This window comes from Delphinus delphis, chromosome 16 (genome assembly GCF_949987515.2).
Source record: "Delphinus delphis chromosome 16, mDelDel1.2, whole genome shotgun sequence".
Lineage (NCBI taxonomy): Eukaryota > Metazoa > Chordata > Mammalia > Artiodactyla > Delphinidae > Delphinus > Delphinus delphis.
Genome location: NC_082698.1, coordinates 17372787 through 17389102, shown reverse-complemented (window position 1 = coordinate 17389102; position 16316 = coordinate 17372787). Strand labels below are relative to the sequence as shown.

Here is a 16316-nt window from a genome sequence, read left to right as displayed (position 1 = left end):
ATTCTCATGTTGGAGAAATTAATCTACCAATCCTCATTTTTAGTATTGGGCAACTATTTAATACGACTAGGAGTGGAAAACCCAGAAATCAGATTTAAGAGGCAGAGTGAAAGGTATAACTGACTTTTGCAGCATATTGGTCTGAGGACGAAAAATTATTTACCTCCCCCTCCTTAAGAATTTTTGCTGAGGCTGGTAGACTGAAAAGGAAAAAAGAGGCATTTTTTTTTAACTCTGGGGCAACTGGATTAAGACCAGATTCTAGGTGAACATTAGCTGCTGTTAGCTTTGCCATGTCAGGGCCAAGAAACAGCTTTCCCTGGCTGGAGCATTCCCAAGCTATCATGGCCATCAGACAGGTGGGGAATAAATATTGTAGAACGGTGGGACATTTGAAGAGCAAGCTCCTGACCCCCAGGACTCAATTTGGACAAGCTTCAATTGGAGCAAACAGGTGTTCCTGGGAGGAACTGTCCTCAGGTGGCTGGGGGTGTGCCATTCTTTCACACACATAAAAAGTTCCCTTTCCCTCTGCCCGCAGGAAAATTAGAATTAACTACAGCTTTTTCTTTTGAAATGGAAAAAGAGAAATAAAAATATGGTACCAGGTTTTGGCTCCAACTGGATTTCCATGGAGCATGTAATCTATGATGAATGATGAGAATTCTGGAAGCAAAGCATCCTTGCAGTTTTTAACATTGGAGATGCCATAAAAACTGAATGAATGCAAATAATCTTTTTACCCATGGCTGTACCTATATAAGATGGAGTAGTCTTTCCTTCTGTTATTCATTTGTTCATTCACCATATATTTCATGAGCACTTGCAATTTTCTAAACACTAGGCTAAGTGCTGGGCATAGAGTATAAGACAGAAAAAGGCCCTGCCCTCCAGGGACTTAGCCTAAATTGTAGTAATAGTAATTGGTTGGAACATGAAAATGAACCTAAATAGTCTTTGGGAAACTGTGCATTGAAAGTACTTGCTGGCATCAGAAAGTTTTTTTTTTTTTCTGTAATGCCACCACATTGAGGATATGACTAACATTTTATTTGGGGGTCATTCTTTTTAAATCAACTTTTGCTATAAAACATAAAATAGAAATATTAAAGAAAAACTTTAAAAGAAAAAAGTTGTTTTTAATCCCTCTTCCTAGAAACAAGCTACTCTGTTGATACAAGTATTTCCCTCTAGTCTTTCCGTCATGATCCATGTATATTGCTCTTCTCACTTAATATTGTATCTTCAATGTATGTCTCAATTTCCACATCTTCATGATTATATTTTTCCTAGTTAAAAATTTAATGAAAGTTTTAACAAACCTCTTATTTTGTAAAGAAAAAGAAGAAAGAAAGAAGAGAAACAAGTATCAAGAAACAGGAAGAGGGCTTCCCTGATGGCGCAGTAGTTGAGAGTCCGCCTGCCGATGCAGGGTACACGGGTTCGTGCCCCGGTCCGGGAAGATCCCACATGCCGCGGAGCGGCTGGGCCCATGAGCCATGGCCACTGAGCCTGCGCGTCCGGAGCCTGTGCTCCACAATGGGAGAGGCCACAACAGTGAGAGGCCCGCGTACCGCAAAAAAAAAGAAACAGGAAAAAAGTAATCCATAATCACACTGACGAAAGGTAGCACCAAAATCACACTGGTGAAAGGTAGCATATTTCATTCCAGTATTTTCCTCTGTAAATATTAATTCCACTGCTGGTTCTATGAAATCTCTTCTTTATCTCACCCATCACTTCATCTTTTACCCTTTTATCTTTTTTAAATATCACAGGTTTCACTTTACAGTTTTCTGCCCTTCACTTGATAAAGGCTATTCTCTCTTACTGTTTTTATTGAAAATGCCAAACAAACTTCAAAAACATGTATAGGTTTCTTTATCACATAATTTTCAGAATTGCGTTCTTCCTCTGAAGCTTTAGGATGTCATTTCCTTTTCTTTGTTCTATAGGATCTTTTTTGCCACTGTCTTCATATTGTTTTGCATTTTTATTTGGTTTGGTTAGTTTTTAAAACCTCTTCTTGGATCTGCAAATGGATGGCAACTTTATATGATCAACTCTGTCGAGAGATAGCCCTCTGTCTCCAGACTGTCTTCATGGGAAGGAAATGGGGCTTCTTCCTTCCCCCACTCCTTGACTCTGGCACGAAAAATGTCCAACCCTTGTGTGTACAACTGTCATCTCCTTCACATGTTTACCTTCCACCACTGTATGCAAACACACTTTACTTATGAAGGCCACACTTCCCAGGATTCACCATACCTTCCTTGCCTATCACTACCCAGTATTGATTTATTGTTTTCCTGGGAACTGTCATTTCTTACTGGCTATAGAAAAGAAATAAGATGAGGAGTGTGGAAAAGGAGGAATGACTACAGCAGTCCACATGCCTCCTAAGTGGCAGCATCCACTCATAAGAGAGACAGATACCTGGTTTCTAGTTGTAACAGAACTCACATCTACCTAGTAGCAGACTCTGTGAGAGGTGGGCTACTGCTTTACATTTCTCAGCCCAATTCATTTTTTGTAGCCGTAGAAAATCCTTCCAGGTTCTGGCAATTTGGTGTCGTAAACTATCGTCATCTTTTATTTTTTCATTCCAATTTAATGGTCACTTTGATAGATGCAGCATCAGGAGCCATCAAGCAGGCGCCATTTTAAACCGGAAACTGTGGGTGATCTTTAAAATTGCCCTACATGGGCTTCCCTGGTGGCGCAGTGGTTGAGAGTCCGCCTGCCGATGCGGGGGACGCGGGTTCGTGCCCCAGTCCGGGAGGATCCCACATGCCGCGGAGCGGCTGGGCCCGTGAGCCATGGCCGCTGAGCCTGCGCGTCCGGACCCTGTGCTCCGCAACGGGAGAGGCCACAACAGTGAGAGACCCGCGTACCGCAAAAAAAAAAAAAAAAAAAAAAATGCCCTACATAAGGGGACCATATAAACCATTTCTCTAGCTCAACCCTTGAGCCTGTTATGCCTGGGTGGTCTTGTTTTAACTGTTACTGTTTAATTATTGATTACTCACTGACACCAAGCATGGAAGCCTTAGGGAAAATGAAATCCCATGTGCCAGTTTCTTTAGATGAATCTTCTTTGAGGTTTAAGTGTCCCTCTAAGTAACATAGTGAGGCTGGATTTAGGGGGTCGTTCCAAATACTGCCTGGCAGGGTCAGCCGTGGCATCTATATTCATTGATGGAGTCTACTGATACATCTGGAAAACGAGGCGTGTCTGCCTGTGCTTCATATCATGACAGCCTCATACAAGCCCATCTCCTGTAGGCCAGGCATTCTTACATTTCCGTACTCCCCATTTCCCTTCTCTGTCCCTCCTGGGAGAAAGTCTACTCTCCAACAATAACAATGACTTACCAACAGGAACCAGCTTCCCCTATTAATGCGCCTATCCTGGAAGCATTTATTAGGAAAATGGTAATTCACTGCACAAATACGTGCAAGGAACTTTGCTGGGTATATAAGGATGGAGGATGACTCTTGCCAATGACTCTTCTTGCAGAAGAAGCACCACCTCAAATGGATGGTGATCAGAAACCTCATGCACAGTTTGGAGTGGAGACTATTGCCAGCTTGGAGGAATCAGGATGAGTTTCATGGATGACACAGCATTTGTAGTGGCCCTTGAAAGAGGGGTGAGATTTACCCAGGCAAAGTTAAGAGATTCCAGACCAAGAAAGCAGCACAAACAAGAGGGAAGTAGCATCTTTCAAGGCAGGCATAGCAGATAATTCAGATCAGCTGTTTGTCGTCAACTCTGCGATTTTTGCCTTTCGTTTTCTGAGGCTCCCATTCTAACAGTAGATTGGGTCAGCTCACAGCACACTTGCAGTTATGCACAACTGTCATCTCCCTCCCAGCTTTACCCGCCACTGGAGAGACAAAAGCTTGACTGAGTGATAGAGGCCTGAAAATCTAGGGTGTACTTTTTCTTGTCATTATTATTCTTTTATTGAGCACCTACTATGTACTCTGGGCAGAATGAACCTTATTAAAGGACCAAGTTCTTTCATTGTTTTCAGGTAGGCCGTTGCTGTGTTTCTTTTTGCAAGTTCTTATTTCCTCTTGAACATCACCGGTTTCACGGTGTTTTTCTAAGGATCCTGAAAGGTGTTACAAGTACAAGTGGCTATGTGTGTAGGCAGAATAGACCTCCACCAAAAGGTGGGATTTTTCTTTCGGGGCACCATGCCATCAAAAGTATCATTCTGAGCCATTGCCCAGAATGTTTCCTTTAGAGTTTGTCCTCTTAATCATTAGACTTTGCTGTCTCTTCAGATGCTGTGCGGACTCTCTATAACCTGTTGTCTCAGCTCTGCTGCATGTGACATAATCTGAGGATAGGTTGGTATGGGGGAGGAGGGGAGCTAGATCCTGGAGGATTTTAGGAGGCCACCAATCAGAGAGCCTGGGTGGCCTAGAATCACACTCCACAACATTGACTGAAACTGACCTGGGCCTAGCCTACTACTACCTCCTTTTTTTTTTTTTTTTTTCCAACATTTTGCTTTCATAGGACCTGAAATTTTTAACCCAGTTCTGCTTTGGGGGAAAAAAATGTATTAACCATGTGCCTTGTCAAGATAACACTTTCTAAAAGTTTCTTGAATGAAAGTTCCCTCTCAGCACTGGGGTGCTTTCTAGGTACACACCTGCCTTGTTAATCAAGTTCTCTGGCTTTATTTCCATTTGCAAATACAAATGCTTAGTGGACAGCTTTGGAAGGAGTGGCTGTCCTCAGCAGCATGACTAAAGCGTTGATGAAATAATTTCAGGTACCTGGCAGGGTACTGCCAAATCCCATGGGCTTTCAGATCTGTAAGGAGAAGGAAGTGGGGGGAGCCAACACAGATGGTAACTGGTGGGTGGGTGACAGGTAAGCACAACGTCCTGCCTGGTGATCCAGTCTGTGTGATTTCTGATTCATATTTATTACACAAATAGTGTTTGTTGACAGAGCAAAAGGGAACATTTTTTAAAAGAAAAGAAATTACTCATAACACACCTACAGTGATCTTGTCCTCATTTTTTCTGTCTTTAAATGTTGAATTTTTATTTATGTGCCTTTAATACAATTTCAAGTTCTGCCTTTGCCTTTTTAACTTAACATGATAGCTTGCATTACTGTACACGGTGGATTTGATATTGTATTTAGTCTTTCCTTTTTTAATCAAGTTATTATGGCGTTGATAGAGGTTCAGGAAAGCCAAGCAGCATGTGGTTGGCATTCATTAGTTTTCTAGCAAATTGAAGGACTGACTCTCATGTGTCTCAGGCTTCCGCCGCCTAATGGTTAAGAGCACTGAGTTTTGATATTTGGGTGCTGAGACGTATGTGTACCGTTGTATGCTATCCACACAGATCCCTTGCATGTATTAATTTTAAGGTGTTTCATGATAATATTGATGACAAAGTGTATGTATAAACAAAGCAGGCAGGTCACCCTGTAGAGGAGATCCATGTGGTGGGTTCCAGAAATAGCCGCATTTCCCCCCAAGTATTCCCTAATAGACTGAAAGGCAATAATTGGACTTGGATTAAGGCTTCACGCATTGTCTTTGTCAAATGGCAGTACTTGATCATTTAATCAGCATCAGTCATGGCACCTGCTTGGTGATGTGTTAACCGCGTGAAGTTTTTCCCCCGCCTTGCACAGAGCTCTGAGGGATGGCCTAGAATACAGGAGGCTGAGAGGACGGCTGACCGCAAGGATGGTGTTGGAGCCGCTTCAGAAGAATGAGGCGTGATCTGGGTGCCGTGGCAGGAGGCGCTGAACAGCCAGGGGGCAGCATGGGAGCATTTTGTACCTGAGGAAGGAGGAGAGTGATGGAAGAAGGGGGATGAACACAAACTTCCCCATTTTTCCCGAGCCCAGGATGATGGATGACTTGTCATCTTTTGTATTTCCTCTGGGGCAGCTAAAATGGAACCTCTCTACTGAGACCAGAAGTTGAAACTGGAACTCGGGGGGCCATAAGCGGTTTGCAGTACTTTTTTTTTTTTTTCCAGTCTGCACAGTTTTAGTTTGTTTTTAAAATTGAGATATTATTTACATATAATAAAATTCACACATTTTAAATGTAGATTTGTTGAATTTTGGTCATGGGATGCAATGACATAACCACCACAACACATCAGGACAGAGACCAGTTCTCTGTCTAAAAAGTTTCCTCCAGTCCCTTTGCACTCATTCCCCTCCTCCATCCCTGTCCCAGACAGACAGTGATCTTCTTTCTGCTATTAGTTTTGCCTTTTCTAGAATTTCATGTAAATGGAATTATACAGCACATGGTCTTTTGTGTAGGACTTCTTTCACTGAACATAGAGATTTTGAAATTCGTCCATCTTGTGTGTATTAGTATTTCATTCCTTTTAATTGCTGAGTCATATTTCATAGTAAGATACGCTACAATTTATCATTCACCAGTTTTACGAACATGTAGGTTGCTTCCAGTTTAGAGCTATTACAGGTAATGGTGCTATGAACATTTGTGCACACATCTTTTCGCAGGTTTTCATTTCTCTTGAGTAAATATCTAGGGGTAAGATTGCTGGCTCATATGGTTTGTATATGTTTAGTTTTATAAGGACCTGCCAAACTGGTTCCAAAGTGGCTAAACCATTTTGCATTCCCCTAGCAATATATGAGAGTTCCAGTTGCTCTGCAGAGTTACTCTTAAAACATTCAAAGTAGCTGCCAGCAGTTAAAACTCAAAACCTCTCAGAGGGGCACATGGTCTCCGGCTCCCTCCAGTTACTATTTGACTCATTTTGATCATTTACACTGTCCACCTCTCACCTGTAGTTCGTGACCCCTGCCTTAGAAATTCTGAGCAGCATCCTGTCCCATGGTATGTAGCAGGGGTTCATGACCAAGAGCAGATTTATAGAGAAAGGCAAAACTGGGTTGGAATCTCAGTCTTGCTATCCATAGGCTGTCACTTTGGACAGGTTGATTAACTTCTCTCAGCATGAGTTTCTTCACCTGTAAAATGTTGCAGATACCTTATTCAGTGGTTTATGGTAAAAATGAAATAATACAGAGCATGTCAAGCACCTAGCACAGGGCCAGGCCCAGAGAAAATGTACAGCAGATGGTACTTGTTAGTATCATGGTCTAGTCTGGTGATTCTCAATTATGTGTATATATCAGAGGCACCTGTGCAAAATTTTAAAAAACATAGATACCTGGGTCCCTACCACAGCTCTCCTCCAGAATCACAATCTGCTAAGCTGGACCTGAGCTTGTGCATTGTTATAAAGTTCTGCAGATAATTGGGATGAGTAAACCTGGTCGAGAATCATTGGTTGCCTGGGGAGATGGTAACAAGAAGCACTACATTCTAAACTCAGTTCTGCCACCAAGTAGCTGTGTGATCTTGGGCAAATCACTTAACCTCTGTGTGAGAGCTAGTTTAGCTAAGATCTGCCCAGCAAAGTTGGCCTTTCAGAATTACCAGTTTCTTCTGGGTAAATCGTGGCTGCAGTTGGAGACAGATGCCTTGGAGGTGGTGGAGGTGGTGGAGGTCTATACCTGCTTCCCAAGTAATATGTTGAAGGCAAATTTCAGATGGAACTCTACCACACCTAGAAACATGTGCGAGCAGGCACAGAAACAGCCCTCCACCTGTCCTGTGGGCCCACGAAGCTCCTGTCCTCTGTCCTGAAAGGAGAGTGCACTGACAGCAACTTGCAGGAAAAGTTCCCTCGAGTTTGATGTGAGAATATTCTAGAAAGAGGAGTTGGCTAACCTTCTAGTCAAAGTCAGGTGACAGACTCCTCCTTTAAGTGGATAGACACAGGACTGAGTCAGAATCCTGAGTCGAGGGCTCCAATCCAGGGGAAATAGGCAGTTGGGGTCACTAGATGCAGATACCCTTCCCACGCAGGCTGGGAGTGCTGATGACAATGTTTCTAGCCTGTCCGCATAGCTTCAGTACCATTTCTGATGTCCTCATTAATGATTCTTGTTATGCTAATTAAGAGTAACTAATTAATAAGATAAAGATAGCCACCACACTTTAGTAGCTGCTTCTGGAATATGGCATTTCATTCGTCTTTTAGATGTGAACTAAACAGTTATTCCCGTTGGGCCACTTCAGTCATAAAATCACTGCCCTATGGTATGGATTAAGACCAATGCACACATATATGTCACACTATATATATGGAAGTATTTTAAAGTTAATTACAGATAACATAACGTGATTTCTAGGTCCCATGCAAGCTTAAGATGCAACAGTTCTACAAATGAAGGGTCCTAATAAGTGTACTGCTTTCCAGCACAACTTGTGGTTTTTAAGCCTCCTCTTTCTGGAAACCCCTCTGAATCCCCCAGGCCACATTAGTGCCCTTCCCTCGCCTGTGCCCTCCTAGAACATAAGTTGCCTCATGGCAACTTAGTCCAGGGAACATACAATAAGGATTCCAAACTTTGTAAAATGGCATCCTTTTTGACTTACCCCCATGGAACTGCGTTATTTCCCAAACTTCAGTGATCAGAGTAGTACGTCACAATTTTTTTTTTTGGTCCTCTCTGCCTAATATCTCCACTGCTCTTTTTCTTTAAATTGCCACACTTTTGTTTTAAACTTAAATATATTCTTTAGCTTTATTCCACAGAGTATTATCCATGAAATCATGGTTCAAATGTGTTATACATTTTTTCACATGTTAAAGTAAATGCATAATTAAATATTTTTAACATAATGTTGATTGTTAACAAATATTTTAAATTAAAAGTAATCATCTCTGTGTTCCCTAGAATCAGTTCCCGCTCCTCCAGCGGTCTGCACACAGTACTGTGGGAACCCTCGCCGTGCTGTACTTGTGGGGTTCCTGCCCATCTCCCCACTAGACCATGAGTCCCTGGAGGGGAGGACTGGCTTTCATCTTTGTAGCACCATGTCAGTAAGCCTGGTGCCTGGTGCATAATATGCATTCAATAAATGTTTGATGAATGAATGTCTTCTCTTGCTATCACAAGTGAAATACCATTAGCAAATAGAAATATTTGCAATTTTCTCTCACTTTGATTTCCAACCTCTGAGAACTTAAGCACTCAGACATGGTCTCAAAACATAATGAAGCACCAAAACATGTAGAAGTGAAGTGATGCCAGTTTCTCTACCTCCTTTTTTTTCGGTACACGGGCCTCTCACTGTTGTGGCCCATTGCGGAGCACAGGCTCCGGACGCACAGGCCCAGCGGCCATGGCTCACGGGCCCAGCCGCTCTGCGGCATGTGGGATCCTCCCGGACCGGGCACGAACCCATGTCCCCTGCATCGGCAGGCGGACTCTCAACCACCGCGCCACCAGGGAAGCCCCTCCTAAAAGTTTTTTAAATGACTATTTTCATTTCATTACCCTAATATTAAAGGTGGAACGGGGTAGGGATGGGGGTGTAAAATGGTTTTAAATTTACTTGGCACAAGGCTCAAGGAAAATATAAAGAACTTTAAGAGGGAGTTTCCAAGTAGAAAATGGTGATTGCAAAAAGCAGTGATCAAATCATCATCTCAGTTTCCCAGAGGAAGGACAAAAAGTGAATCAAAGACCATGTTACTCTTTCCTAAGTAACACCCTTGGAGACATAGGAGGTCCTTGTGACCTGCAGGCTCTGTACTCGTGCAGGGTCCCCCTGGGATCATGTGTGCTCTTCAGTCTCTGCCCCGCTGAGGAACTAGGCATCCCTGATTCCAAAGTTAAAGTGCTTTACCCATTTTAGTGTGGGCTATCCCCTCCCAGCCCAACTCCCATCCTACTAGTTCTGTGCCGTACCTGTCCGCTTTATTCCGTCACACCCGAAAGCCTTTATGCTCCTTGTCGGCAGGGAGTAAAACTTTCTGCTTTAGACCCCCTGTGCCTCACTGGTTCCTTGGACAGAATGGACACTCAGGAAGTATTTGAATGAATAAATGAATGAATTAGTGAATGAATGAATGAACGAACAAGCGAACAAACAAACAAGCAAACAAAAGAACAGGTGAGCCACGACATTTTGGGTTATAATAAACCTTGCCGACTTAACCCCCTGCATTTTAGTAAAGATCTGGAAAGAAACACATTTTAGAGAAAAACTTTCTAATGTCTGGAAGCATGCCTGTAGATGTCAGGATTAGTCTCATTATTTTGAGCAAACTTTTACTTTTAACCTCCTTTAAACAAAATTTGATGATTCAATCTTTAAAAAATAATCAATCTTAATCTCCGAAAGCAAATGTTCCAAAGTAGATCAGTTGACTAAAACTTATAAATTAATGTTCCACTGATTTCAGTTACATAGGAAATGTAACACATGAAATGTTTTTGAGGTTTGTGTCTCCATTGGTCTCCAGAAATGAAAAGTTGGGACTTAGAGAAATATTTATCTTAGCGTAGTACCTACCTTGAACTTTTCTCCATGGTATTTACTGATATAATGTCAGATTGAAGCATTAGCATTTAATTACATAAAGCCTTTTAAAAGTTCAAGATGTCTAATTTGGGGGTTGATTGATTCTGTAAGCATTAGTTATATACATATTGAGTAGAAGAAAAGGGGCATAAGTACTTATATTAAAAACATCTAATTTTCTTAAGCCTTTAAAAAATATACTTTTTAAATGTTTAAGGTGAAAAAGGTAAACTATCTTGTTGGTTTATTTGCATTGGTTTTGCTTATTTCCCACAATTGCTAAGGTTGTTTTGTTCATAAAAAGGGAAGTGGTACTAACCTCAGGAGCAATTGCCAGGCTCGATTTGGGACATTGCAAACTTTCTCTAGCTTTACTTTAAACACACATTTGCAAATATGGTGCCAGTTTATTCTGGACAGTTCCTCCCTACACTGTTTAGAATCTTTGGCAGGCTTATTCCAGGAAAGGCACGGAGCTTGAGGCAGAGGGGAAGAACACTGAGGATGCATTGTGTGCCCACGGGCAAGCGTGTCACCTTACCCACAGCCCTGGAGTGAAACGCCCACGGTTGTGAAGTTGGGAAAACCTACTCCTCTGGGAGCCCTTTCACTACACACATGACCCGTCCACTGAGCTTAACGATGATCACTCAAATAGAAAGCAGGAGAGGCTAAAATTATGTTTCTGATCATTTTTGCTGCCTTCTGAAAAGTTTGATTAGAAGTACAAAGTGTTATGCAAGATTCGTTAAGTACTATATTACTCTACTTAACATTGTACAAAGTGCTCTAGGGAGGAATTTGTACAGAAAGCCTCTTCCCTTTACTTGCCTCCAGTGAGTTCTGTTTATTGAGTATTTCATGTCTAGAGAAAAGTGTAAGTTAAGGAAAATGATTATGTGTATTCAAATGAGCACATCTAGGGAAATTCAGATTATCTCAAATTCAGAAGTATTATCTCAAGATCAGTATCTCCATAAGGGCTGTTTATCTTCTTCTATTTTCTATAAAGTGGGGTATGTTTATTGCTTATTTGACTAGAGGCTGGGGGCCTTCAATAACAGTTGCAGCTCATTCTGAAGACCCAAAAGCACAGCCCTCCGTAGTCTTTTCCTCTAACCCATGAGATTTAGGGATGTTTTAGCATTTCTGTAGTACAGATATTTTTCCTGAGCCTGATTTACATGCATTTGGAGACTAACCTCAGTGAAATAGCTTCAGATATCAGGGTGTGTTCAGTATTGACAGAAAATAAGTGGTTTGCATTCTCTGTTTTACACTATTGAAAATAAAACACCTTAATAATGAAGAAACATGGGATTGTTGAAATGAATTTGCTCATCAGTGTATTTGTTTTGGTCAAAAGTAAAACTACTGGGACTTCCCCAGTGGTCCAGTGGTTAAGACTCCGAGCTTCCGCTACAGGGGGGCTTGGGTTCGATCCCTGGTCAGGGAACTCAGATTCCACATGCCTCACAGCGATGCCAAAAGATAAAAAATAAAATGAAATAAAAATAAAACTGTTAACCATAAACTAAGAAAGCCTCTGCACAACCTTCCTCCATCATTTCCTTGGTCAGATTCTATTTTCTTAGTTTTCTTAATTTGTGCTAAGTCTCCAAGAAGGAAAAATAATCATCATCGCTCTGTCCATGCGCGCTCTGGAATTTGTTTAAGCAGAGAGTCAGGTCACAGCACCACAGACCGTGCTTTTTTCTGCTGAGGAATTGTATTTTCTTGAGTTTGTACTGAACCGCATGAACAAATCATTAAGTGACACAGTGAACGGGAAGAGAGAAGTATTCAAAAATTCTTTGACCTCTGCTACAAGGGTGGCTGACAGAAGACACTAGCTTTAATTGTTTGGTTCTCTCTTGCCAGTTTTTGTTTCAGTAAAACATTCCATGATCTCGAGGCAAAAGGTGATTGGGAAGGCAACATTTTGATTCTAATGGGTATATCTTTTTTTCTTTATTCAGAATGATCAAAAATATTTTCATAGGTAAAATCAGATAGCATTTACACACAAATCACTCTACAGTTTAGCAGAAAGGCCATATTAATTAGTACTGCTTAGGAAATGGAATTTAAACACAAGCCTGCAGATCTTTTGTCTTTTGCTCTTTTTTTTAAAGGAAGAATATTTGATGATATATCCACTCCCAACGGAGAAATTAGTGGGCTCAAACAGGTTTACTGGTTTAGTTTGTTTATCGCTTTGTTTCCTAACAAGAAAATAAAATAGCTACCTGAATTTTTTTTACCTGTATTAGTATATGTATATCTGTTTTAAACTCTCTTTCTTTACCCTGCAGAAAGGTATCTCTAGTACACTCTGATTTTTGTCTACTTTCATTCTTTTTAAAATAACATCCAGGGTTGTGTATTCCCATTTTAACATAAGAGGACTCATTTGCTTTGGAAGGGAAGCTTCCAGCAGCATTGAAGATACATAAGCTAATATATTTAGCAAATAACGTCAGAGAAACCTTAAAGCTGGTGTCTATCACATTTTACTGTCAGTAAGAACTGTCAGAATTCCTACTCTCAAGAGCAGTGTTCGAGATATTTAAAAATTGAAAATAAAAAAACAGAATCCTAGCTGTGGTATGGTGCCCTAGATGGGTAGTCACCCCCAGTCAGTGACTATGTGGTTTATCAAACCTTGAGATTAGTCTAATATGCCACTGGATCTAGCAAACACTGAATACTGGCTCAGCACACAGAGTGTGCCTTACCCTAATCTGCCTGTTGCCTTCCTGCCTAGGGAACCTTACCCTGGTTTTTGCTTACACTAGCAGAACACCACTATGTTTATTGAAAACTACAGATGTAAATTCTTCGTGATGAAACCAAGATGGGAAAAAAGAATTCTAACTTCAATTTTTTTTTAAGTTTAATAATTTATTGTGTTCCGTTAAGACAACACAGAACTATTGCTTAGCAACACTGGATTAGGCAGAAAATAATTTAAGCTCCCAAATGAGAAACATTTGTAATCGAATATGCTCTACCACTTGCTTTACCACATGGCTCAACACCCTTTTGCTCACACATGGTTAAACACATGTTTGAACTGATGTTTTAACACCCGTCTCACACATCTTTACGCCCTTTGTTCACATATGCTTAAACACATGCTTTGACACTCTCTGAGCTCTCACTGTTGAACACAGGCAGAGTATTGTCTTAGGTCTCATGTTCTAAAGTTTCATTGGTTCGTAGCCTTCAGCCAAAGACTGGTGCCCGGTAAAGTCACAGCTCTTTCTACAAGATGATGTCTACTATTGCGTGCCTTCAGTCTGTCTAGAGAAGAGAATTCCTCATGGAGGTAACCACTGCCATGGTCCTTCGTGTCTACCACACCCCCGAGTGGTGGCCTTTTCGAATATTTCAGCCCAAGCGTGTGACGTGTCACAAAGTATTGTTTTTGCCCTGGCCAGTATACTTGTATTTTCCCAAACTACCCTACACTCTGAAGTCTTCCTCGTGGCCAGATGTAGAATTTACCTGAGTGTTTTTCTCTTACATCTTACTTGGCAGTTTCAGCGGAGCTGAAAATATACGTACAGGAATGGGGTATTTGTGTTGCAGAAATCTGAATATAAATAGAGAAACTGTGGCCTCGCCTTGCTTACATGCGTCTGATTGCTTGGATCCTCTCTCTTCTTTTTGTTTGTGGCGTCTGCCATCCTCTTAGGCGAGGTGACTGCCTCCTCGTCACTCTGACCCCCTAGACCTGCCATTGGTGGATTCATAAAAGGTTGTCTCTTCCTCCTAAAATTATAGGATTCTATATGTAACAGTGGTTTGGAGTGTGGGCTTCTGAGCCGGACTGCTTGAGTTTGAGTCAGCTTAGGTTTCCTCATCTGAAAAATGGGAATAATGACAGTACCTACTTTCTTGAGTTGTTGTAAGGATTAAATGATACAGCACTTATAAATCACTGTGTCCATCCAGCACATAGTAAGTGCTCAAAAAATTACTAATTACTCTTAATTCAAGTAGAATAAAAGAGTGACAGTAAGCTAAATCTAAGCTGTGCTCTACAGTTTGTAAAATGTGTTTTATCCATATCTTTCTATGTTCCTACCAGAACATTGAGAGGGATGTAAACATATCCCCATTCCAGAGAGAGGCAAACTAAGAACAGACATCTTAAGAACCCTGCCAGAAATTGCATAGCCAGCAGGTAGTGAGCTTGACGGCTGGTCCCCTGACATCTAAAGGCAGTGTTTTTCCTACCATGTTACAAGACTAAGTCCTGTTACATGTACAAGGAAGTACCAGAAATGGCTCTTTCCATCAAAGAGCTTGCAGAGGAGGAAAGATACTGACACATGAAAAGTAACTTCCATTTACTGAGAAATAGTTATAAGCCAGTCTATACTAGGCACTTTTTAGTAAATTGTCTCTCTTAATCTTTACAGTAACCAGTTTGACAGATGAGGAAACTAAGGCCTAAAAAGCATAATGAACATACCCAGAGTCAAAGAACTAATAAGTAACAGAACTAGAGCAAGCCTGATTCCAAATAAAACCCATGCTTTTTATCCATTACTCATATTGGCTCTCAACCAATAACAATAAATGAGTTCATAGACAAACTACAGCTATTGTATAAGTCCATTTTGGATGAAGTATAGTCTTCCCCTAATAATTCCTGGTTATGCTGCTGTGTGATTGTTTGTTTCTTTTTTTTTAAAACATTATAGAATGGATAACATGACAAGAAATAAAAGTTATGGGTGTTGTATGAAAGCATTTGTAAATTAAATCCACATTTAGTCTGTTCCCCCACCTTGATGAAATTCAGGCCTATAAAGTGTGCTGCCTGGCTAAATCTTCATGGAAATGTTCTTACAAGTAACCTGTTCTCATAATTATCTGAATATAAGAATCATTTAAATTCCGTGGCTTTCAGGTCCCAGAGAGTGTTAATGGATATTAAATTAAGTTATTTGAAAATAAGCTCTACTTCATTGACTGGATCCTAGAAGGTCAATATTTAGGAAATTGTATGAAGAATGACACCCTTGAGTTTGGTGAGTTGGAAGGGCAGTTTTCATAATTGTTATTAATAACTCAAGCTATCTTCTTAGCTGTCTTTAAGGATAACTTAAAGGTGACTGGAATCCTTGAACTAACTTTCCATGTGAGATTGGTTTGGACGCAGATGCAAAGACTAACAATCAGACCATTTAAACACAGAACGGGACCAGCCAGGAATAGCAACACTTGGATGCCTGACTCATAGATGTAAGCAAGAATTAGTGATTACTGCAAATGGCTGGAAGATCCCAGAGGAAAATTTGGGAGGCTCTTCATTCCCTTTTGCCCTGTACACAGAATTCTTAGTACAAATACCTGGCAACATCAAAATACAGGTGCAGATTTGGAATACATAAAGCCTTGCTTTGGTTTCTTTGTGTTTTAACTGAATTTCACTCTGTTGAGGTTCAAGATCAAATACTTGCATTTTAATGTAACATTTGCCAAATTTCCAAACCTCTAAGCACAAAATCCTCAGCCCTCATTTTTTTTGCTTGCCTGGAAATCTAGGTAGCACTGAGCCAAAAGCAGAAGTTATGAAGTGAGATTATACTTGATTAGGAACAAAAAAAGTCCTATGTCCAGAAATGCAGATGTGTACAGCAGTCCTAGGGGAATGTGGGTATTTGATCTCCAAGTCTTAAAGGTTCATGTTCCCAAGGTTAAGAGTCGCAGAGAGCCAACTTTTATTTGTAACTAATGCTGAAATTACTCTGGAGATTCTAGAAGTATTACATTACAAATCACTCAGCTTTGGAAATCCTGCAGCTCGTGAGTTACAAATATCACTGTGTGAGAGAAAGGGGCAATAAGTGAAGGACATCATTCATAAACTTAATTTATACCGTA

General features: G+C 40.8%; 1 protein-coding gene across 10 annotated transcripts in view; it reads left to right on the top strand.

The window, feature by feature from the left end:
* VTI1A (vesicle transport through interaction with t-SNAREs 1A) overlaps positions 1-16316 on the top strand; it is a 364615-nt gene that overhangs the window by 219515 nt on the left and 128784 nt on the right. The window contains exon 9 of one of the 10 annotated variants that reach the window (XM_060034053.1): positions 8783-11054. The exons of 8 other annotated variants lie outside the window; for them this stretch is intronic. In XM_060034053.1, the coding sequence (XP_059890036.1) occupies positions 8783-8882 (100 nt within the window). In that variant the 3' untranslated portion in view covers positions 8883-11054. Of the gene's footprint in view, positions 1-5674; positions 8567-8782; positions 11055-16316 lie in introns of those variants that run through there. One more of the 10 variants, XM_060034055.1, reaches the window with a different exon arrangement.